Genomic DNA, 25,881 nt, shown 5'->3' on the forward strand with positions numbered 1-25,881 from the left:
CTTTTTTTCCCCCCCCCCTCAGTTTTCAAGTAATATGAAATAGTGATTAAGTACAGTAGAATGCTTTGTCACATTGATGTTAAAGAAAGGGACTAACACATACCTTTTTGACTATAATACTTGGTTATGTATCTGTAGTTGTATTTTTTCAAACATGACTAGACATGACCTCTAAGTCCATATGATTCAGTGATGTTGAACCAAGAGTATCTCTGTAGGTACAATCATTAAGCACTGACTCCTTGGTTAAAATCTTGGGCAGTTCCATTCATTTCTCCAGTTACTGTTAAAGAACAAGAACATCTCTATTCATTTTTAGTCCCAAGAATAATCTATCAGTAATTAAAATAGACAGTCCCACACAGTCGTAAGTTGGAATTTTATTTAAAGATCTTTTTCTTTCACGCGTGTAGATAGGAAGCCTATACTGGGTTAATGGTAGGATGGGAGCATGGTCACCTTCTGTATAATCCTACTTAGGACTTCTACCCTTCTCTTCTACTCCCTAGATTGCTCTGGCAGCATCAAAGGTAGGGATAGGGGACAGAAAAGTAAGACTTTACTGACAGCAGCATCATTTTGCAGTGGTTTCCTCTGGTCTTTGTAGATTCTTAAAGCTGCCTTTTTCTCTCATGGAAACTTCTTGGAGATTACCCTGCGTGGCCACTCTGACTCTAGCTCTCTTGATAAACAGATTGGTCACGTGCCAGCCGCTGTCAGCTTCTGCATCTTGTGTAGTTCCAGATTGTTTCTGCTGAGGTTGCCTTGCATTTTCAAGAAGGCTCTTTGGGCAGCTGATCTCTTTTCAAAAGACTCGTACTTAGAATTCCGTGTTTGGACCCTGTGTGTTAAAACAGACATCTTTAATACCCTCTCAGTGAGGGTGTATTTTTTTTTTCAAACATAATTATTTACTCTGTTGACACAATATCAGTTAGTAGACTTGCCAATAAATTTATTTTTATATGTGCATTAGACATAGTTCACTGTAAACTCTAAACAGTAAGGGTGCACGTCCAGCTTTCTGAGCAATCTTAACAGTTAACAGCTTTCTCCAAAGAAATCTTCACTTTTGCTCATAACCTTAGCTTTTCTTCATGGGCTAGTGGGTGTGGAGCTAGGGGTTGCAGAACCAGCCTAGGGCATCCTCTGTCCTGGCCTGAAGAGACGGAACAGCACCTCATTTTGGAATGTGGGAGAACTTATAACCTAATTTGTTCTCAACTGCAGTGAGTTTCATTTAACATCTTATTACACCTATGTACCGACACAATAACAAGCCTATTAAACTAGGCTTTTCCTACCATTTTTATTGACTGATTTCTTAGCATATAATTGAAATGAGCAGGTATATTTTCTCCATTCTGAAAAGTTTGGTCACTTTATAGATAACCTCATTTGTCTGATTTGTACGGTATTACTTCATAGAGGCTAAGTGGTCAGTGAAAATTAGTTAAATTTTTGATTGTGTATAAGTTTTAAAGTTTCTAGAAGCTCTTCTTTCTGTCTTATTGTAACTAAATGAGGTTCCTTCATACTATGACTCTTGGTTAATATATAATGGTTAACATACCATAGACCAGTTTATGTTTATTAGATTTTGGAATCACTGGCTGATACATACTGTTTCCCTTTTTTGGGTGACAAGTGTATCTTAAATCCTTTCAGGAAAGAGATAGAAGGATTAAAAAAATTACTGAGACGTTTAGCTACTCTTTTAATTATGTTTTAGGTTGGCAGTAGGATTCAGTGGGAATAGCCTAGAATTAAAACTGGAAAACCCATATTTAAGTTTTTACCCTGGTATCACTTTTGTGTACTCAGGAAAATCACATAGCCTTGGGACATCTCAGTTTCCTTAGTAGAATTATGAGAGTGTTGGACTGGAATCAGAATTTTCCAAACTTCTGTTTCAGGGAAGCCTAGGGTTCCAAGAAGGAAATGTTGAAAATTCTACATGTGTTTGGTTTGGAGTACATTTAAAATTGTTTAAATTTGTGTTGCTAGGTTAACTGTTTATATACACCTTGGATTAAAGTTTTTTGAAATCTTTCATTAATCCAAGAGTATCCTGGAACTGCAAGGTAGATGGTGTTACCCGCCTCCCCCAAATTGATTACTGTTTATAACTGGTTATCTTTCTGAATCAGGATTGGTACTAGGCATCCAAACAAAATCCAGAAGTTACATGGGTATGGATGTGGATCTTACTGTATCCTGATATCCACACCCCAGATTTCAAATGTTTGTGTTCATTTTCAACTTCAGAAAAATTTTCATACCAATTAAGTAATTTTTTCATATTTTATATCAAGAATTTAACTTAGGTCATGGTATCACATTCTACAGAGAAGATAAGTTTAAAAAATGAGACGGCCATCAGATTTTTAACTTTTTTTTCCTTTTATGAAGATACACCATCTATCTCATTGTCCTCGTTTGAGCTGTTTCCCATCAAGATCCTGATCTGGCTAGGATTTCAATTTATGTTTCCGTTTTAAACATTATAAATTTTATGCATGAATCATTGTGATTCTTTAATGAAATATTAACTTATGCTTTAATACTTATTTTCTAGGCATATTGTATTTTAGCAGGATCATTAGTATCTGAAGGAGGTATGTACTGTCACAGTATCTCTTTATTCTTAATTTAGTAATATATATTCAGCAGTCCACTCTTATAAATTGCTAAATTCCATTGATTAAAGAAAAACTAGAAATAGGAATCTACTTTGAGGAAGTAAATTCTTTGTATAATATGGTTATTCCTATAATGGGTGGGGGCAAGGGAAAACCTTTTTGTTTTTGAGTATTTTATCGTAATAGAACATTTGGAGCGAAGTATAAAAACATAACTACATATTGAGTTTTTAAAAGTCGGGTTTTAGTAGTGTTAGTCACAGAAAGGTCACTCTTTGCAATAAAATATTTCAAAGTTTCTGCAAATTTCATCTGTAGCAGTTCTATGACAGAGAAGTACTGACATCATGTGGGAAACTGCCTGACTCATTGCTGAATTCATAGTGTGCTTACTTTCAAAACGTTGTCATTTGCTATGCATAGTGTTCCCTTCACAGTCTGTAAAATGATGATAACACTACCTGCCTCAAAAGGTTGGGAGGGTCAAACGTAAATGTGCTTAGCATGCTGCCTGCCAACCAGTTGCTGTCCAATAAATTAAGGTCATTAGGTTGTAGTCAGGAAATTAAAATTATTACGGTTTAGAAATATGGGGAATACTAGAAATTCATTGTGATGTGATGATTTTCGGAGTCTTGATAATGACTAGTTAATAGAGGACTTTTCTTTATTGACAACCTTGGCATTAAAAGTGTTGTGCCTCTTTAGTTTGAGATGCCATCTTTAAAGCTGGGAGGCATGAAGCTTTTTCCTTGCTGATATGAATGCTTTTCTTTCAGCAACACTTCTCGTTGCTGTAAATGAACTTCGTAGGAGTGCTCGGGCCAAAGGAATGCCATTTTATAAATATGGTATGTATTTTAGGTGTCCTATTTCATTCACCTCCTTTATTTTTTAAAATTGCCTAGCGCTGTTTCTTTTTTCCTTATAGATGTGTATAAAATATATCTCAGTGTCTTCCTGTGTGACTCTTACAATATATACGGTCTCTTTTAAAAAGAGAAATGTAGTGTGATATGAACGTGAATACTTTGTATTTTAACTTAAGTGAACTATAATATTTCTGTATGTACTTATATTATTAGAGAAAGTAAAAAAAAAAAAGAAAGTAATTTGACTTTAAATTTGTTACTGTCAACATTTAAACCATGAAGTCATGTTTACATTGAACAGGATGTTTAAAATCAGGATCTCATACATTTTTGTCTTAATTTATATCTTAATTTTGAATGGATACTTATTAAAATGTTACCTGATAGTATCAAATTAGGATTTCAGAAAATTTCTTTTCTTGTCTGTACCCCAACCGATTAAGTAATGGAAAGTCGTGATCCTAGTACAAATGTTATATTACTGGAGGATACCGCAGCAGTCTTGGGAGTAATAATAGCAGCCACGTGTATGGGCCTTACTTCTATAACAGGTAAGTATTTCATAAATTACAGGTGATTTATTTGTAGTACTTAAGTAATTGTCTAATATGTGGGTATTTTCTTTTATATCACTGAATAATTTAAACCAATAGAGATTGTTAAATACTAATTCCATACTAACCATTTATTTGTATAAGACAATTAAGATAGCAAAAGTCTTCAGATGTCTCTCTAGAAATTTTCTTTGTTTGAAATACAGAAAGGCTGTTAATAGAGCATTTCTATAATGTGCTTAACCTTCCTAGATGTGCCTTAATAAATTATGCAAGTACTCTGAGCTTCCTATTGATATTTGGCCTAGTGACCTTGTAGGTTTATTAAGATGATATATGGGAGAGAACTTTAATAAACCCTAAAGTTCAAATAAATATGTATTGTGGCTCTTGTTCATTTGTCTTCCATTGTTAGTGCCAATAACAACTGCTGTTGCTTTCCTGTTTCCTGGACTCTCTAGTTGCATTTATCCTCATTTTGGTAACTAGTTAAGTGTTTGGAAGACCAGTACAGATAAATAAGAAGACAGAAAAATCATTTTTAACTTCTAAAACAACCATTTAGTATAAAAAAACTAAATTTCTGAGGTTACAGTTCTCTCAGAATGGAACTGCTTCCATTTTTACCCATTTGCCCTTGCATACTTGAAATAATTGTAGGTGGTAAGCTTCCATGCTTCTGCAGTGTTTCTTAAAATAGTCGGAAATATGAATGGATCTTTCTTACTTTGAATGTACATTTTAAGACTAGGCCAGCATTCTCTAATGTTCACTGTGATCCAGAATATTTGCATTGTTCTTCCAATTGACCTTCCCATTTTAGACATTTCTTAGACAAATTATTACTTAGCAAAATTTTAGGCTTAAGGAAAGTGAGACTTGATGAATAAGTCAACTGTTAATAGATTTTCTTTTACAAATAATAAAAAACAGTCGGATCAAACTTATACAAATTTTAGTTTTTAGAGTTTCACGTTGTTTTAATTAGCTAGGTTAATTCATTTAAATTAAATAACATGCCAAGAAATCAATAAAACATTTTCCAACTAATATTTCTGTGTTTTCTGAAGGATTATTTATATAGGTATATTTTTAAATAAAAATAATGATGTAAATTTGTATTTTTAAAGAGCAGTATTTGATTTTGAACTCTGTAATTACAAGCTTCCTAGTGGATTATGTTTTACAAGTGGGTCATTTCCAGCACTGTAGTACAGATTAGTCATTTTACTTTTTAGTGTTATATTTTGACTAAATGTTAGTAAAGCTAGTGTGTAAATTGACATTTTTTTTAGTAAAATGAATGTTTACCAAGCATATTAATTTAATACTAAATTTAATATTGATATTTGATCTTTGGAATAAAAAACATTTAATCATAAAAGTCTTGTATGTTAAGTTTATTAGGAAAATTCTAAATATATTTATTGATGTCTGATAATCAGCTCTTCTCATTGGTTCTGGGAGAGAATTAAGTCCTAACAAACTAAGGCAAACTTTAGAATCAGAATCACCTGGAGGGCTTGAGAAGACAATGAATGCCGGTCCCAACTCCAGAGTTTCCAATTCAGAGTCTTAGGTGAGGCCTAAGGACTTGCATTTTTACCAAGTTCTCAAGTGATGCTGATGCTGCTGATTAAGGAACCGTACTTTGAGAACCACTGCTCTAAGGTACCTATAGCATGCAGTGAGTTAACTTTTCTCCTTTGTATCTAGAATGATACTAGCTATGCATCATCCTTGAGTGAATGAGAAGAGTGATCCATATCATTTTTTGTATGGCTTAATTTTCTCACAGAACCTTGATAAGAAAAAGAGACAAAAAATGTTTTGTTTTGTTTTTCAGCTTTTGATCTCCCAATTATTTTGTCAACATGGGACAGGAAAAGTGCTATTAATGTATCAAAAAGAAATGGGCTCTATTATATTATTAATATGTATATGATATCTCTAAAATGCTCTGGACCCTCACTCATGTAATGACCAGATGCAAGAAAACAGATCTTAAATAATTAAACAGTCTGATACTCCTATGTAGTGTGAAGCACATTGTAGCATCCCCATTTTGTAGTATAGTAAACCTGTTGGGACAGTCATTAAAGGAATTCAGAATGAATTTTGGGTCCCTTGGTTTACTAATTCTGGTTCTTTACTCACTAAACCTGATTGAAATAATAGAAAATGTTAATTTACTTGAGGGTTGATGGGGGGTGGGAGGGAGGGGAGGGTGGGTGATGGGTATTGAGGAGGGCACCTTTTGGGATGAGCACTGGGTGTTGTATGGAAACCAATTTGACAATAAATTTCATATGTTGAAAAAAATAAAAAGAAAAAAAGAAAATGTTAGTTTACTGACTTCTTATGTACTTTATTTAGGTAATCCCCTGTATGACAGCCTAGGTTCTTTGGGTGTGGGCACATTACTAGGCATAGTCTCTGCGTTCCTCATCTACACTAACACAGAAGCACTCTTAGGGCGATCCATCCAGCCAGAGCAAGTACAGCGGCTGACTGAACTCCTGGAGAACGACCCATCAGTAAGGTCAGCTTATTCCAGTGATGCTGCTAATAAGGTTTACAAAAACGCATTATGAAATTTGTCAGTTTTTGCTTCACATATTTCAGTGTCCTGTTGTTAGGTACATGTGTATTTATAATTTTGCATATGTTGTTTATGAAATCTAAAAAAGAGCTATAAGTAAAAAAGATGCACTGTGGCAGATTTGAAATTTTCTGGAAGAGTGAAATCTGTAGATTAAATTGGTAGAAAAAATAAATGTTAGTAATCCAGAAAGTTCATACAGTTTTTTCAGTTATCTATCACTGTGTGCAAATTACTTCAAAACTTAGTGATTTAAAACAACATTTGTTACCTCACAGTTGGTGTGGGTCAGGTATGGTTTACCTGGGTCCTGAACTTAGGTTTCTTATAAACTGCAGTCAAAATTGTGGTTTATATACACAATGGAATACTACATGGCAATGAGAAAGAATGAAATATGGCCTTTCATAGCAACGTGGATGGAACTGGAGAATGTGATGCTAAGTGAAATAAGTCACACAGAGAAAGACAGATAACCATATGTTTTAACTCTTATGTGAATCCTGAGAAACTTAACAGAAGACCATGGGGGAGGGGAAGGGAAAAAAAATTAGGGAGGGAGCCAAACCATAGGAAACTCTTAAAAACTGAGAACAATCTGAGGGTTGATGAGGGGTGGGAGGGAGGGGAGGGTGGGTGATGAGTATTGAGGAGGGCACCTGTTGGGATGAGGACTGGGTGTTGTATGGAAACCGATTTGACAGTAAATTTCATATTTAAAAAAAAAAAAAAAACAATGCAGTCAAAAGGCGTTGGCTGGGACTGGAGTCATCTCCTGGGGAAGGATCTTCTTCTAAGCCCGCTCATGTAATTGTTGAGAGAATTTAGTTCCTTACTACATGGGTGTCTCCCACCTGGCCTCTTGCTTCATCATAGTATGCAAGATGAGAAGGCAATAGATACTGAGTGTGGACAAGATGAAGTCACAGATCGTCATCTAATCTTGGAAATGATAGCTCCTCACTTTGCCATGTTCCCTTGTTTAGGACAAGTCTAGCCCACATTGAAAGAGAGAGAATTGCACAAGGACTTGAGTACAGGAGGTGGGGCTTATCGGGAGCCATAGTAGACACACTGCTGATCACAAACACTTTTCTATCCAGTTAGTTCTGTACAGGTACATAAGGAAAAGGTATAGCTGCATATTTTCATTAGCTGCAATTTAGTATTAGTCAAATAATGAAATTTTTAAACGTGTTGTTAAGACTGAGGTAGGTATACTTTTTTAAAAAGAGTAAATTATATAGTTTCTTGCCTTTCTGGACAAGTTTTGTTTCATTTTGGGCATATATAATTTTATAAATATTAAATGTTATTTTCATCCTAGTTGATAAATATACTTCTTTATTTCTATGGCTAAAGAATTTTAGACTCAATATTTAGTAACTTGCTCAGGATCACTCAGAAATTAGAGTCAAATGTTTTAAGAGTATTTGGAGTCTCATTTAAATTTGTTTTCCCAGTAGCTCTGTCTATCCCCAGGATTAACTGTTTTCTATTGTTTTATATGTCCTGTAAAGAAAAGATGTTAATAGTGGTTACCATAGAAAGAAAAGACTTTCTCATTAGTTTCCTAAGGAAGATTGATTAGGGTTAGGGCAGGCAGAAGGGATGAAAAGCAGTTATGACACTTGAACATCTGCTTCTCTTTCTGAAGATCTGGAGGGGAAATCCTGCCTCTGCTGTTGACTAGCTGAATTACCTTAGGCAAGTCACTTAGGTCCCTCTGGGAGTGTTGTATAATCTGTAAAGTAAATTTCATTCATTAAATGCCTTACATGTAGTTGCTACAGTATTAAAATTTTATGTATGTGTTGGTTCATTACTCCCCATATCAATCCCATGAGGTAGTTATTATTAACCTCATTCTGATAGTACTTTTACAGTGGTATCAAGACTTGTAAAGAAGCTTTTGGGAAAAAGAAAAAAGGATTATGAGATGAAATAACATGGTAGAAAAGCAATTTAGAGTTGATTGTTTTTAATCCACCAACTATATAATTCACAACATTTATAAAACTATAATATTTATAAAGTTTGCATCTTTGTATGCATTATGAAAAAATAGCTAAATGCACATTTTTTTGGATATTGATATATGGCACTTGATGGTGAACACTCTGAAAGCCATCTTGGTCCATTTTTATCACTGGTGGGAAAAAAACAAGAAATCTGCACTTTGCGCTATTAAAATATACATGTGCGTGTATATAAATTTGTATGCGTTGTTATTGATTACAGGGCAATTCATGATGTTAAAGCCACAGATCTGGGATTAGGGAAAGTAAGATTTAAGGCAGAAGTAGATTTTGATGGACGAGTTGTTACAAGATCATATTTAGAAAAACAAGATTTTGACCAAATGATGCAGGTAAGTTTATGTATTTATTGTTTTCTTATATAGCCAAGGGTTACAAAAATTAAATTTTTAAGTAAATAAAATAAAACTGTTACAGGTCTTAAAATCACTTCAGCCTTCAACTTCTTAGGGTTCCAAAATCAGACAAAACCCTTTTATTTACTGTACATTGGGTCAGAGACAGCAGAAGAGCAAACCTACTATTCCAGTGCTTGTTACATGCCAGGCATTTTATGTATGTTGTCTGATTTACTCTCAACAGCGCTGTGATGTAAAGAAATAATATTTTCAATTTTATACATAGGCACATTGAGACGCAGAAAGATTAATTAACTTGCCTAAAATTGCAGAGCCACAGTATGGAGTCAGATATGAATTTAGATCTCTGACTCCAAAACCCATGCTTTTTAAAATTAGAATTAAATTTAAAAGAGAATTTACAGAGGATAATATAATGAACAGTGTACAGGTTACCACTTGCCTTTGTCAAATCCTAACATTTTATTGTACTGTATTTACTTAGAATTAAAAACAAGGAATTGTTATAAAAATGGGTGAAGCTTTGGTTTTCTCCTTTTAGATCCCATTCTCCTTCCTCCATCCCTAGAACTAAAAATTGTTTTGAATTTAGTACTGTCATTTCCATTCAGTTTTTATACTTTTCAGCATATTTTTCTTAACATAGTAGTATATAGCAGCATGTTGGATATTTAAAAATTGATATAAATGGTATACTGTCTGATTTCCTCTACAGTTTGTTTAACAGCATGGTTGTGAGATTCTCCCATATTAATATATACATATACCTCTAGTTAATTTATTTTAATTGCTATCTAGTATTCTCTAATGAATCTGTTGTAATTTATTTATCCAGTCTCCACTTGGGCATTTCTGTCCACAGTGTCATTCTCATACATTTCCTTGTTCACCTATGCAAGAATTTCTTTAGAGTAGTGCACAGCTAGATTTAAAATAGATAGGCTATTGAGTAAACTTACCCTCAGCTTCCCTAGGTCTTGGCAAATTGTGTAAAGTGTGTCAGTTTAACTTCCATCATTAGTATATCAGAGTTTCTATTATTTTACATTCTTACTAGGTGGTATTATATTGACAGTTTTTAAATTGTTGTCATTATGATAAATATGAGAATTACAATTTATATTTAATTATAATTTATATTCCCCCTGGTAGTAGTAACGAGGTTAGTAAGCACTGAAATTTATTAACCATTGGGATTTCCTCTACTTGCTTGTTTATTTAGTTAATTTCTGTTCTTCTGACAGATTTATAAACATTTTATTTGTAATATGCTTGACACGAATCCTTCCTCAGTTGTGTATACTAGTTTGTGATTTACTGTTTCACTTTGTTGTACAGAAGGCTTAATGCATTTTTAAACTTTATGTTAAATTTGTAATCTTTTTCTCTAGGCTTTTTATTATCTTGTTCAAGAAATCCTTCCTTTTCCCAGTATCATAAAAATATTCTCCTTTTTCTCTAAAAATATTGTGGTTTGTTTTCTACTCATAGTTTTTTAATTCACTTAGAATTATTTGTTTTTTTAATGATTTGTGGTAGGGATTTAATACTTTTTTCCTATAGAAAAATAATTGCCCCGGCACTATTTATTGAATAGTCTGTTCTGTTCCCACTGATTTTGGTAAGCTACCTCTGTGAAGTATTATACTCAATTTTTTGTTGAATTAAATTGTTTCAGAACTAGGTCATCCATCGCCTATTGTGTGAAAGTTTTTCATTTTCATCAAACTTAATGGTGTTACGATTTTTTAAAGAAATCATCAGTGTACTACTATGATTTTTTTAAAAGTTATTTTGTTTTTCTGCTTTCATTTTCTTTATAGGAAATTCAAGAAGTGAAAACTCCTGAAGAACTAGAAACCTTTATGCTTAAACATGGAGAAAATATTATTGATACTTTAGGAGCTGAAGTAGACAGACTTGAGAAGGAACTGAAAGTAAGATGTCTTTGTAATAGTAATAATGCCACCTGTTTTTGAGTACATATGCTGTGTCAGACACTGCTGATTGCATCCTGTGTATGCATTTACCTTCTTAGTAACCCCATGGTGTATGACTGGTAGTTGTGAACCAGAAAAATTACTGGGTTAGAGAAGTTGGGTAATTTACTCAAGGAAGGTAAGGAATTGGGATTTGAGCCTTTGTCGTTCAATTCCAAAATCTGTACCTTCAACCACTATTCTATACTGCTTGCTTAGTTTTCCAAAATAGTCAAAGATTTTTTGTTTTGAAATAAAAAGTATTTTGTAAGTTTCTAGAGAAAGATAAAAGGGAAACTTCAGATTTTGTTCAAAAGTTTGAAAAAATAGAATGTGTCCTTGAGTATACGCATCAATCTTCCTTTTACTCCATCTGTCATTTTATATTTCCTTTTTGCTTCTGTTCAGTTGGAGATCATTACAATCTATTGGTTTTTTACTGAAGTATTACCTGATAAGAGTATCTTTTTTTTTTTTTTAAATGTTTATTTTTGAGAGACAGCACAAGCAAGGGAGGGAGGGCAGATAGAGGGAGACAGAATCTGAAGCAGGCTCCAGGCTCTGAGTTGTCAGCACAGAACCCGGTGTGGGGCTTGAACCCACGAACTGTGAGATCATGACCTGAGCCGAAGTCAGACACTTAACCGACTGAGGCACCGAGGCACCCCCCTGATTAGACTATCTTTAAACATGTCTCAGTGTTTTCAGATTGTCTTTCATTGGCTCTTGAGTTCAAGTTTTTGCAATAAATAAAACTTATAAAAGATCTTTGACATACATAGCTTGTTGAAGGGAACACATCTTTCTTGATGTTGACCGTTCTTTTGTTAAAAACTGAAGGGAAATAGGGGTGCCTGGGCGGCTCAGTCAGTTAAGCATCCGACTCTTGATTTTGGCTCAAGTCATGATCTAGGGTCATGAGATAGAGCCCCATGTGTGGCATTTCACTGGGCATGGGGCCTGCTTAAGTATGTACATGCTCTCGCTCGCTCTCTCTCTCTCTCTTAAAAAGAAAAATATTGAAGGGAAGAATTTCTATCACTACTTACTATCTTTTCTTTTAGACTCTAGATATCTGATCAGATTAATAGGACATCAAATAATACAATTTTGTTTATGTTAATATTATAGTTTACAACATGATTTTCAAGTTTTAGAGGAGCAATTCTCAATTATTTTGGTCTTCAGATTCTTTACATTCTTAAAAATTATTGAGGACCCAAACAGCTTTTATTTATTCAAATTATAATACTTTATTGATATTTACCAAATCATAAATTAAAACTGAGAATTTTAAAAATATTTATTCATTTCATGTTAATATAAATAATATTTTAATGAAAAATAACTATAGTTTCTAAAATGAAAAAAATAGAAGAGTGATATTGTTTCACATTTTTGCAAAAATCTAAGACCGCTGGATTCCCATATCTGCTTCTGCATTTATTCTGTTGACATACATTGTTTCGGTTGAAGGATATAAAGAAAAGGGAGTAGTCTTTGTAAGTATTCTTAAAGCCTTTTCAGATAATTGTGGTATTCTTATGTGATGTTAAACCCATACCTGACACCTGGTAGCCTCTTAAAGCTTAGTTGCAGTGTGGAATCTGAAACCATATCAAAGAACTTTCCACATAACTGTTTGTGAAGTTAAGGGACACAGTTCACAAGATCACCCTCCTTTCTGGCACCAGTTACAAAGTTCAAGGGATTCCTCCTATCATCCTAGGTTTGATAATTCACAAAAAGGACTCACAGAACTCACTGGTTGCTTTTATACTCCTGGCTATGGTTTATTACAGTGAAAGGAAGGCTTAAAACTAGCCAAGGGAAGAAGTGCACAGGAGAGAGTTCTAAACACAGTTTCAGTTGTCCTCTCCACTGTGGAGTCATGGACACTGTTACTTTCCTGACAATGATGTGTGGCAGTTTGCAGAGTATTAATCAGGGAACCTTAACTGAGCGTTGGTGTCCAGAGATCTTACTGGGGCTCCACAGTTGACTGCTAAGTGGTCAACCTTTCATCTCTAGCCACTCCAAGGAATAGCTGACACTTTTAGTCTCTAGTCCCATTTGGATATATAGCGGATATTGTGTGGCCAAAGATAAACAAAGACAAAATTTTCAGCCAGGACATTCCAAGGGCCTAACAATCACCTCCCAGTAGCCAAGGGCAAAGGCCAGACCTCTCTTGGGGTATGGTTAATTATCTACTATACACTATTAAAATTTGTTGGTCTGTCTTTGTACTCTGGATGGATCTCTTAACCCATGCATGATTCCAGAATGTTATGAATTGGCCATTTGGGAAATACTAACTCACTGAATTTATGTACATCTTTCAAATGGTGACACATTTCTAAGTATTCGGAAGCTGTCAGGGTCATGGTGGTAGATACAAGTTTTTCAGCATTCTAATATTCATTTGAAAGCTTGCATTTTACCATTAGCAACAAATACTGTTGTTTTCCTTGAAGTAACAGATTCATTTTGTTCATTTTTTTTTCATTTTGTTCATTTTTTAAGAAGATCCCTGCCAAATACCCAATTTGAATAACCGTAGTTTGTTCATTTTTCTTTCAAGTAAAAATGGGGTTTACTTAGATAAGCTCACTTTTTTGTTGTTGTTGTTGTTAAGAAGGCTCCACCCTCAAGGTAGGGCTTGAACTCACGACCCACGACCCTGAGCTCAAGACTTGCATGCTCTACCAACGGAGCCAGCCAGGCGCTCCTACATGGTGTTATGTAAACAAGCATCTGATTTAGCTCATAACTCCAGCTCGTCCCAGAGTGCTTCTCTTTGTGACCTCAGACCTCAGTGTGAAGCAGGAAGGTCTAAGAATACTCCCCATTTCGTCACAGAATATTTTAAAAAGTGTACTCAGGCGTTGAGGCTTAATAAACCAATGTAAAAACATTGTAAACAATGTAAAACAATGTAAAAACTACTTCATGAAGGACTTTTTAAAGTGAAACTGGCTTTTTTTTTTTTAATGTGTCTGCCAGTAAAGGAACACAATGACTCCATATAATATGAGTTGGGTGGCAGTTGCCTTGAATTGTGCAAAGATGCCATCAATTTTATCTACCATTGCTTTTATGTCGTCAGAGGAAATACCAGCATAGTAAAGGCAAATAACATCAGCGTTATGAAAATAGCTTTGACCTTGGAGTCTCCCTTGAAAAGGTGTCAGAACCTTTGGACCACACTTTGAAAGTCACTTTTCCAAATATAACGCAAGATGATTCTTCTTGTGCAGGGTGACACAAGAATGAATAAACTTTGCTTTTCCATTCTATCTTTTTTTAAAAATTTCCCTGGAAAGGATAAAATAATGAGCTTTTAGACTAAATCTTTATTTTAGCTTTACTCTGTAATAGAAACAATAAGTCAGAAGCCAGATATGAGAATAATTAACAAATTGGTCATTCTTAACTATATTTACTCTTATCACAATCAGATAAATTTATTGGTTTTGTTTAGCTTTGTGCTTTAATTAGAAGCTATTAAATCTTTAACGCACTGAACTAACTCATGTGTTTCTGAATTATATAAGACTTTCAAACCAGGAAGCAAACTTTAACCCATACTTTCAGGTTAGAATCCTCTCTAAGGTAATAAGGCATAATTAATGTTAAAGAAAAGTTCTTCATAATTTAGGAACTAAACCAGGAGAGGGCATAAATGTAATTCTTTTATCTTGTTTTGAAAATAAGCTGGTCATCTTTTGAAAACTAAAACTTTGGCATATTCCCTTTTTTAGTATCTAAGCATGGTTGTCTTCTCAATTTAAATTTGAATAATTATTGAATCACTTTGGAATCACACTCAATAATAAAATTCAGTCTAGCCATCTCTATTGAGTGATGCCATTTATCTGATAATTATTAGAATAGATACTATTTTTGGCTAAAATCTATAACCTGCATAGTTCCTTTTTTTTTTTCTTCAAATTTTAATGAGAGAGAGTGCACAGCAGGGGAGAGGGGCAGAGGGAAAGAGAGAGAAAAAAATCCTAAGCAGGCTCTACATTCAGTGTGGAGAATGACACGGGGTTCAATCCTATGACACTGGGATCATGACCTGAGTCGAAATCAAGAGTCAGATTCTCAGCTGATTAAGCCACCCAGGCGCCCTTACAACTTTGCATAGTTCTATGTAAAAACATTAAAAATAATAGAAGCTAATGTGTATTATAGAAGCTAATCACGTAGTATAAATGTGAAATATGTATGAAGTTCTTTGAACTGTTAACTAAAATTTTTTTGCTTTACCTCTATATTTCAGTCTTCTTCTATGAAGTTTTTATGTTTGGGAAGCAGTAATTCTATGGGAAATTAATTCAGTGGGATGATGCCATAGTATTTGCAAATTCCTAATAAGTAGTATTCCGGTTAAATGCTGTGCCCTTTACTCTGTCTTTTGCTTCTTGAATTGCATCCTCCTGTAGCATTTTTTTGAGTCTGCAACATTATAAAATTACACTATTTGCTTCTTATCTCTCTAAAGTATGAGTGTTGAAATAAATTTGTGCCATGTAAAATGTTCTAATTCAAGTTGAATAGTGCCTGGAACATAATAAATCAATAAGTATCTGTAGAACAAATGAATGAAAATTACAAATTGAGCACCAATTATTGATTTTCAGCTCTGTTTATTCAGTTTCTGCTATATACACATGATATCTTATTAGGCACTAAACATTAAAATCTAAGGATATTAATCCTATTTTTTTAATTCATATTGTGCTTGTCTTCGTATTTGGCACATTTCATGTTAGGAATTTGATAATTTTCTCTCAAAAAACTTGATTTTAAAACAGAGTACATCAAATTTTTACTTTCTTTTTCTTTTTTCTTAAAGTTTATTTATTTTTGAAAGACAGGGCACAAGCTGGGGAGGCATAGAGAGAAAGGGAGACACAGTCTCTAGGCTCTGAGGTGACAGCTGATGTAGGGCTCGAACTCACAAACCATGAGATCATGAGCTGAAGTCGGTCACTTAACTGACTGAGCCACCCAGGTGCCTCAGTTTCTTTTTCTTGAGATTAGATTTTTTTTTGGTACACATTTTACATATAGTGGTTTTTTTAGGCAGAATAATTTCAAATTTTCCATTAATACCTAAACTTTTTAAAGTCATATTGGGATGGGTTAGGGTGGATTGGAAAGAGAAAATAAAATTCAGTTTCATTTCTGTTAGAGGAAATATTTTTTTATTCTGTATTGAATTTAAGGAATTCTAGAAAAGAGCAAATAGTTTAAGGTAAAGAGAAAATTGAGAACAAAAGTGTACCCCCATGTTTGGGGGGCCCCTGGCCACTCTCATATTAGTATCCAAGAGGAGAGTACCCCCAGGTATACCGGAACAAAACTAGTCATAAGAAGAATGCCAGTGCACACTCAATAAAATGCTCTAGTTGGAGCTAAACTCTAGTGTTATATCAGATTCTTGCCTTTATAATTGAATTCCTTTGAGTAATATGCAAATGTTCCTAATCCTCACTGATTATCAGAATCACTTAGAAGAGCTTTTCCCCATGTTGGTTGATTGGTTTAATATTTACTTACTAATCTCTACACCCAGCATCGGCCCGAACTCATGACCCCAAGATCAAGAGTCGCATGCTCTTCCAACTGAGCCAGTCAGGCGCCCCTATTTTTATAATTTTTATCAAATAATATCAAAAAAATAATATACAGAATTTATAAAGTCAAACAGAACTGAAAAGCTTATAAACAGAAGTGTCACCTTCCTCACCATCCTCAGTCATGCTTAGAAGCAACCATTTTTAGTATTTCTTTTAGATTTACTGCCATATTTCTATAGGAAGATCTTAAACTGCTTCCACGTTATTTATCTCCTCTTTGATAGATGTAAGTTAGTTATATAGTTTTATATGTTCTCTCTGTCCTCCATTCTCATAATGTCATTATATTACATTTTATTACACTTTTAATCCCTCCCCCCACTCCCAGATTTAGGTGTCCTTCCTTTTTGTACCCATAAAGATACAACCCCAAGACCTTTACCTTGCTCTTTAAGTAGCAGACTACTCTAAGTGCTGCTTACTTAACCTGTATTTCCTCACTGGACAGACGTTCGTTGAAGACAAGTACTGTTTTGTTTCCTGTTCATTGTTGTATACTTCAGTGCCTGGCATAGAATAGGAATGTAATAAAGATACTTTCTGTTGCTGAAGTTCCTTAAGCCGGCATTTAAAATTTTTCACAACCTGGTTTCTGCCTGCCTTTCCAGCCTCATTACTGATCCTGCCCTTTTCGCAACCCCTGTGGCTAACTATACCATATGGCCAGTACACCCTTCTCCGGCTGACTTTGCTTGTATTGTTTCCTCTGTCTAGATGATGATCCTTGTCATCATCTATCTGGAAAACTCACTACTTTCAGGCCTTGTTTAGATACTCTCAGTGAAGTCTTAATACTCTCAGTGAAGTCTTAATCTCGTGAGTTAAAGTAATAGATCTGGCGGTTTTGTTCCCTGAGTTAGCGTTTCAGTGCATTCATTGTAATAGTTAGGAGCTTGAGGTCCAGAATGTATCCTGGCTTCGTCACTTAGTAGCTCATAACATAGGTAGGTTAGTTAATTTCTTCAAACTTCAATTTTCCCATATATAAAATGGAAATAATTGAGTTATGAGGATTTTAAAACACACATGCACGTGAAGCCCCTTACTTAGCATGGTACTTGACATAAGGGTGACTGCTTATTAAATGTTAACTGCTATTTTTATTAGCCGCAATGCTTTCACTTGTAGATGGTTACTGATACACTGGTCTTGCTGGCTAAACTGAGTCCCTCAAGGTCAAGAACAGACTTACTAATAATCATAGTTCCAGCTCCACTATTTAGCACAGTGTCTGCCACAAGACTATATGGGGTGTTGCTAAAATATATAAAATAAGTGAATGTCAGTTTATTTCTTCGGATTGTTACTGTTTTACAGTGATTTTCTTTTCACCACAAACGAGTGTATTTACAGTGCTTTGCAATGCTTGGCACATACTAGGTTCTTCATCCATTAATGTATTAACGAACATTTGGACAAACTCAGGGAGATGGGGCTACTTACCATATTGTTTATAGTGTGTAGTATTCATCTATTGATTTTTATCTTGCTAATATGCTACACTGTAGTCGTTTGACCAAATGTTGTCAGTGGCTTTAGTGATCTAACGGAATAAAAGGAAACAAAATTCAGTTTTGCTATGAATAATGTGGTGGTGATTTTTCCTTCCAGAAACGAAATCCTGAAGTTCGACATGTAGATTTGGAGATATTATAGATTTTATTGAATGAATCTCTTTGGAGGAAAGCCTTGGAAACAAGTCCGCGAGCCTGCTCTCCTGTACTGAAGGCGTCAGGGCCATTCAGAAGCTGTTTTTTTGAAGATGGAGGAAGTATTTAATGTGAAGGGCAGTTCAGCATCTACAGAATGACTACTTCATCCTTGTAAGGGACCTATTACAAGTTGAATCAATTTGGAAATCATGTTTTTATGTTTCAATAGAGAACATTTTAGTTACTTAAATTGTTCATAATTTTTCATTTTACTCTGTCAGGGTATATTGTATCTTGCGATCATGTTTCCTTTCTTCACATTTGTAAAAATAAGCATCATCCATAGGATTATGAGTTTTAATTTTGTTACCTTTGAAGATGTCACTCCATCAGAACCTGCCAATCTTGAACGTTCTGGTTAAATTTAGTTTTTAAATAGTCACTCTGTTTTTTCCTTACAGAATGTGGAAATTATTTCTACATGATTCTGCCCTGAGCATTAAGAGGAACACTCTCCTATCCTAGTTATCCATAAATGTTCATTCCAGAAACGGCTTAGTTACTGAATCGAAGGAGGACATTTCAGTCCACCTTTTAGGTTGTAGTAGTTGCCATTTTGTAAATTTCTTATCTCTCCTTTACTTTTTTCTTTATTTAGTTTAATTTTTCCAGTGTAGGAGATACAGAATAACCCGGGATGTTTCCATAGGCCAGTTTGATGGCTGGGGTTTTTTTTTGTTTTTTAACTGGCTTCAGTGCCATAATGTGTATTTACTAGGCGGTAATGCATTTATAAGCATTTTAAAATTCTGTAAAATGGACTAGAAATATTTATAATTTTACAGACGGGACAGCATTTTATTTTTAATTTATTTTAAAAGGCACTACTCATGTAAATCTGAACTGTGAGATATTTCTTGCTTTAAGAGAAAGAGAAGTAAATCTCTTATGCGGAAACTTGTGGCCATGATTTTGTATAATATCATAGTCAATAGTGTGTCTGTAACATGAGTTTCTTACAGTTATAAATGGGCATTTATCATAATATATGGTTAAAACATTATGTAAGTAAGTAGCTTTCTAGTGATAAGGTACCAAGGTGAAAAAACATACAATTCAGTAATGAAAAATTTAGTGCAAAACTACAGCTGTGTCTCCATTCATCAAAATAACTCATGCACTTTAAGTTGTTCAGGGTGGTAGTGAGCATTGTCCATGCAAGAGTTGTAGCTGGGTGATTCTTTGCTGGATAAGTGGGTGGTTGATGTAAGAACCTAACTACTTGTATGAGGTCAGTGGCTAAAAACTTAACTTAGATGGAAGTTTATGAATCACAGCAGATTGTAATGCTGGAAACAAAAAATAAACATTTGATTAAAGGGTTTGTAATGGTAATTTTTTGATCCAAAAGTGTCATGTATTAGAAAATCATGAAAATTCATGTTGGTGTACATTTTTTTTACCTTTGCAGAGCATTTTGCGTATTGTACATTTTAAGTGAAATAACATTCCAGTTTTATTTTTGAAGATATAAAATTGTTATACACACACACACAAAATTTGATTCTGGTTCTTATGGTCGCAAATTCTTCACTTTTTTTTTTTTAACTGTGTTTTACTCCTTATACTTCACTCTATACTGTTTATATCTTCTCTCCCCTTCCCACTTGCCATTTGTTAGTCCCATGTCACTGCCATATGGGAAGGTACGTGATTATATCCAATTACCTCCTAGGAAAATTACTCTGAAAAATTCCACATAGCAAAAATAGGAATAATGAATTCATTTAGGAAAGAATGTCAAAGTTGGGATACAGAAGTTATTCCAAATGGTAGGTTTTTTAAGGATTCCCTAAAAGAAGCCAATGCCGGATATTTCCTTGAGTTTTCTAATCTGATTTTGACTGAGATCATACCTATTCTTAAATAATAATTGAAGGCTTCTGTTTCTGTCATTTCTTTCCAGCTCTGTTCTGCACTGATCTTGTAAAGTTTGTTTAACAAAATTTGACATAAAGAAGTACAGCATTATCTATGAATTTGAGTATTTCTATGGAATCAGGAAATGTATGCTATCACTGCTTTTTTTTTTTTTTTCCTTTTAAACTAGAGTCAAATTTGAATTTTAAAACCAGGGAATTTGGACCTTTTTCTTTTTCTTTTCTTTTTTTTTTTTTTGAAAGAGAGTGCATGAGAGAGAGTGGGGAAGGGCAGAGAGATAGGGAGACTGAGGATCTGAAGTGGGCTCTGTGCTGACAGCAGTGAGCCCAGTGTGGGGCTCAAACTCACAAACTGTGAGCTCATGACCTAAGCCAAAGTCAGACACTTAACTGAGCCAGCTAGGAGCCCCTGGGCCTTTAAAAATAAGAGAAGGGGCACCTGGGTGGCTCAGTCGGTTAAGCATGGACTCTTGACCTCGGCTCAGGTCATATCTCCTGGTTCCTGAGCTTGACCCCCTCGGGCTCTGCGTGATGGTGCAGAGCCTGCTTGAGATTCTGTCTCCCTCTCCCCCTGCCCCTCCCCCACTTGCTCTGTATCTCCTCTCAAAATAAATAAAAACAAACTTATAAATAGGGGCGCCTGGGTGGCTCAGTCAGTTAAGCGTCTGACTTCAGTTCAGGTCATGATCTCGCGGTGTCTGAGTTCGAGCCCTGCGTCAGGCTCTGTGCTGACAGCTCAGAGCCTGGAGCCTGCTTCGGTTTCTGCGTCTCCTACTCTCTCTGCCCCTCCCCTGTTCGTGCTCTGTTTCTCTTCCTCTCATAAATAAATTAAATAAATAAATAGAATATCAAGTTCAGGTTTCTTGTTTCTGTGTTTTCCAAATTAATACTTTTGAGTCCTGACCTGATGCATACCATTTGAATATTTAAGCATGTAAATCTCAGTGTATTCAAGGGAAATAGCTTCTGTGGTAGAATAATTGCGAAAGTAACGTTGGACAGTGAAGAGGGCAGTCATGGACCTGGGACTCCTACTTGTATTAAGCTGCATTTAGGAACTCAAAGGTGAAGATTGCTTGTTTTCAGCTCCGGCTGAGAGTGGATCTCTAATCACCTGTAAATAGCAGGCACCAAACTAGGTAAGGTGGCACATTTTTTAGACCAGGGCAGTGGGAGCATGAGGGATGGAAACTTATTTTTAAGTGGCCATCTTGGTGGCCAATAATAATACCTAATTCCAAGGACGGAGATTTCTGAACATGTACTGAAGAAACTGAGATAGGATTAGATTGGAAATTTTTCAAATTTTTTTCAAAAACAAAGTTAATCTCTGCCATACATCTTCCTACTCACACACCAAGTAACCCAGAATAACAAAATGGCGTAAGACTTGAATTTCGGGTATATGAATTTTAGTGTTACCTTAATTATCCCATAATTTGAAAAAAGCTTTTTGCTAAAATTGTACCATCTAAAGGAAATGACTTAAGTTTTAAATCTGATGACTTTTTGAGGTAGAATGCTGGGAACTACAGAAAATTACACAGGCATTTAGAATTTATACTGTCTTTCTTAGATTGCATTTGTCAGGCTTTGGCATCTCTTCTAAATGTGATGACCCCTAATTTGCCAAACTGTCAGAAGTCAGTGAAGCAAAGAATTGAAGGTAAAATGTTGATTCAAAGATTGTCTCCCCTAAATCCCTCATCCCTGTGTCTGAAATGGAAATTTGGAAGGCATTTATATGGAAGATGGTTCTGGCAGCCTTTATATTTGCACTAAGTTTACTAGCATCCCTAGACTTGGTTTTATGGAAAAGAAAATTTTTGTTTCTATTGTATTTCATCTGTCTGATTTTGCTGGCAGATTAAGATGGTCCTGGTCCCTCAGGATGCTTTTTCCTTAACAAATGTCACATGGCAAGTAAGAGCAGTTCACTTACTAGTTTGGGATTTTTTTCTCCTGATAAATAAATGTTTTTGTCAACATAAATCCTTTTTTACCTCATGTAGTAAGAACTAAATTGTAAAGTGTAGAATGATATATTTTACCTTAAAAATGCCTGCATATTGGTGCCTGGGTGGCTCTCTCTCTCAAAAATAAATTTTTTAAATGCCTGCATTTTTGAACAATTTATTAATCATTGAGTATGCTTGTTAGTTTGTAAATTTCCTGGTTTTACAAAACTAAAGTGTAACAACTCTTAAATCATTTTATAATCATTTTTCAGTGTAAAGAAAACTTAGTTTTATAAGTTTATTTATTTAGAAAGAGAGGGTGCATAAGTGGGGGAAGAGCAGAAAAAGAGGGGGGCTGGGGAGAGAGAATCCCAAGCAGGCTCTGCACTTGTGCAGAGACTGATGCGGGATTCAAACTCACAAACCGTGAGATCATAACCTGAGCTGAAGTCAGATGCTTAACCAACGGAACCCCCCCCCAGGCGCCTCGAAGAGAACTGCTGTTAATATACTGTTAGGATATTATGTGTCTGATAAAGCACAAACCCAAAAAGTTCTATCCCTTATTGGTACATAGTATCATTCCATTTTGACAAAACTAGATTATGTAAACATGTTAACTAGGTTCTTTCTTTTGAGAAGTGTCTATATAACATATTTAGAGGAAAAAATACAAAACACAAAAACACCAAGAGCTGCAGCCTAGAGCCAGCCCGCACTGGGGTCCATGTTGAATTCTATGCTAATCCTAATGTAGGAATTCGGACTATTTTCTTTTTCACAAGAAACTAAACCAAAGTAATACTGAGAGTAATGTATTTTGAAGGGCGTATGTCCCTCCCCAAAATCAAAATTTATTAAAAACAGAAACACAATAATTCAGAATTTGCATAGCAAAATGAAGAATTGTATCTGTATCTTTAAGGGCTTGTAGAGGCTTTAAAATAGACTTAAAACATGTCTGTTGGTATTATGATAGCTATCAAAGGATACTTTGAGTTCTTTAATATCAGGTACCATTATACATGTATTAAGCCATCTAATCATTACAAAGAGCCAGTGAAGCAGAGATGCAGGTGAGGAAACTGAGATCCAGTTAGATCTGTAATGTCTGAGGGTATGCAGCTGGTAAAGGTCAGAGGTCGAATTTGAACTCAAAATTTGGCTCTTTACAAGTCACTGGTGAGCAGATGAGCCCAAGAGGAGTAGCACTGTATAGAAAGCAGAAGCAAAACAATCATTTTATTATAAAATAAGCCAATGAGGTAATAGGAGTCAACAAGCCACATCTAATTTGGACTGCTTGGAACAGGGGGATCAGTGAGGTGGGGTTGGGGTGGAACATTGACATTTTACAGAAGCTGAAGAATTGGCTGTCACTGCTGAGATTACTTACTTATTTTTTTATTTAACGTTTATTTATTATTGAGAGACAGAGCATGAGCATGGGAGGGGCAGAAAGAGGAGACAGAATCCGAAGCAGGCTCCAGGCTCTGACCTGTCAGCACAGAGCTGACACGGGGCTTGAACTCACAAACCACAAGATCATGGAGCCAAAGTTGGACGCCTAACTGACTGAGCCACCCAGGCGCCCCTTTATTTTATTTCTTAGAGGGGCATCTGGATGTCTTGGTTGGTTAGGCGTCCGACTTCGGCTCAGGTCATGATCTCACTGTCTGTGGGTTCGAGCCCCACGTAGGTCTCTGTGCTGACAGCTCGGAGCCTGGAGCCTGCTTCTGTGTGTCCCTCTCTCTCTGCCTCTCTCTCTCTCTCTCTCTCTCTCTCTCTCTCTCTCTCAAAAATATTTAAAAAATTAATTTTATTTTTTAGAGACAGTGCACATGGGAGAGGAGGGGGGAAAGGGACAGAGGGAGAGAGAGAGAGAGAGACAATCTTAAGCCCCTTAAGGGGATATATTTTCAAATATTACTTATAGGCCATCTTAGAGACCTACCCAGAAGGTAATAATACTTAGTTCAACTGTCAGTCATCGATTGGAACCATACAGGAAAGATATTTAGGGAAAGGTATGTAGATTAGCATTAATCAAAAATTTAAAAAATACCCTAAAATTGTATTTGAATAGATAAACCATTTATATGATACAAAATTTAAGAAGGTTCAGGGGCGCCTGGGTGGCTCAATCAGTTAAGTGTCCAACTCTTGATTTCAAGTCATGATCTCACGGTTTGTGAGATGGAGCCCTGCATGGGCTCTGCATTGCTTGGGATTCTCTCCCTGTCTGTACCCCTCGCCCACTCACATGCCTGTGCGCTCTCTCTCTTTCTCTCTTAAACTTTAAAAGTGTTTAAAATTAAGGATGTTCAAACATATACAGGGAACATTCTCGCTTCCAACTGTGACCCCTACTTACCCATTTTCCTTTCCCAGAGGCAACTAATACTACAAACTTATGATGTATTCTTACAGATATTTGGTGTGTATATGGACACAAACATACATATATACATATAAGTTTATAGCATATATTTCCTCTGTTCTACACAGATGGGAGAATACTCCTACATTAAGGAATCTTCTTATAATTTAAAAAGTACACAGCCAATTTCCAGAGTTTTGTGTTCACTAAAAATTACATCAAGAGGATATAACAGTATAGTGCTGTGCTTTACCATATGGTAGCCACTTGTGACATGGGGCTATTTACACGTAAGTTAATTAAATTGAAAACTCAGTTCCTCAGTTGCATTAGCCACCTTTTCGTGTGCTCAGTAGCTAACATGTGGCTAGTGGCTATCATGTAATACAGTGTAGATATAAAACATTTCCATTTCACAGTTCTTTTTGGACAGTGCTAACATAAAGTAATTCTAATTTCTTTAATATTTTAAAGTATCTTTGTAGTGTACAACAAAATAAGATCTTCCTCAACTTGTGATGATTTATGTCCCAGTAAACCCATTGTGAGTTGAAAATACATAAGTTGAAAACACATGTACTATACCTAACCTACCGAACATCACAGCTTAGCCTAATCTACCTTTAACATGCTCAGAACACTTACATTATCCTACGGTTGGGCAAAATCATTTAATACAAAGACGATTTATAACAAGTGTTGAATGTCCCATGTATGTTATCGACTGCTGTACCGAGAGTGAAAAACAGAATGGTTTTATCAGGTACAGAGTGGTTTAAGTATATTCGTTTACTTTTGTGTTTGCATCTAATAGGAGCTGCTGCTCACTGCTACTGCCTAAGCAGTACAAGAGTGTTGCCTACCACAGATCGCTAGCTTGGAGAAAATACCAAAATTCAAATTTTGAAGTATGGTTTCTACTGAATGTGTATTTCTTTTGCACCATCGTAAAGTCCAAACATTGTAAGTTGAACCGTCATAAGTCAGGGAGCATCTATGGTGCCTGGTTTTTGTTGTTGGAGGAGAGGGAAAGAAATTCTAGCTTAGTTCTTAAAAAAATGCATTCGTGTATAATTAGGTCTTGAGCTATAACTTGAGGCTATAACTAGTTAGTGTTACCTTGAATATGTAAATTTCTCATTTTAAAAATAATTTGAACTGGACTTCATCTCTCAAATCTACAATCAACATTCTGAACATTAGAGAACAAGTCAACCCTTAAAAATGTTCTTGAGTCATCAAAAAGTCTTACC

At 35.3% G+C, this 25,881-nt stretch overlaps 1 protein-coding gene and 1 long non-coding RNA gene across 3 annotated transcripts in view; one reads left to right on the forward strand and one right to left on the reverse strand.

Annotated features, from left to right (window-relative positions):
- The window catches only part of SLC30A9 (solute carrier family 30 member 9), a 107,321-nt gene extending 87,587 nt beyond the window's left edge, over window positions 1–19,734 (forward strand). For both annotated transcript variants that reach the window (XM_049631951.1, XM_049631952.1), the window contains exons 13-19: window positions 2,579–2,618; window positions 3,422–3,493; window positions 3,958–4,065; window positions 6,445–6,610; window positions 8,912–9,041; window positions 10,892–11,005; window positions 18,310–19,734. In XM_049631951.1, the coding sequence (XP_049487908.1) occupies window positions 2,579–2,618; window positions 3,422–3,493; window positions 3,958–4,065; window positions 6,445–6,610; window positions 8,912–9,041; window positions 10,892–11,005; window positions 18,310–18,354 (675 nt within the window). In that variant the 3' untranslated portion in view covers window positions 18,355–19,734. The remainder of the gene's footprint in view (window positions 1–2,578; window positions 2,619–3,421; window positions 3,494–3,957; window positions 4,066–6,444; window positions 6,611–8,911; window positions 9,042–10,891; window positions 11,006–18,309) is intronic.
- On the reverse strand, window positions 13–13,792 carry LOC125923596 (uncharacterized). The gene is made up of 2 exons (XR_007458096.1): window positions 13,662–13,792; window positions 13–841 (listed from the first exon to the last, which is right to left on the reverse strand). It is a non-coding gene; the product is annotated as an uncharacterized LOC125923596 (long non-coding RNA).
- Window positions 19,735–25,881: the final 6,147 nt, after the last annotated feature.

This window comes from Panthera uncia, chromosome B1 (genome assembly GCF_023721935.1).
Source record: "Panthera uncia isolate 11264 chromosome B1, Puncia_PCG_1.0, whole genome shotgun sequence".
Classification (NCBI taxonomy): domain Eukaryota; kingdom Metazoa; phylum Chordata; class Mammalia; order Carnivora; family Felidae; genus Panthera; species Panthera uncia.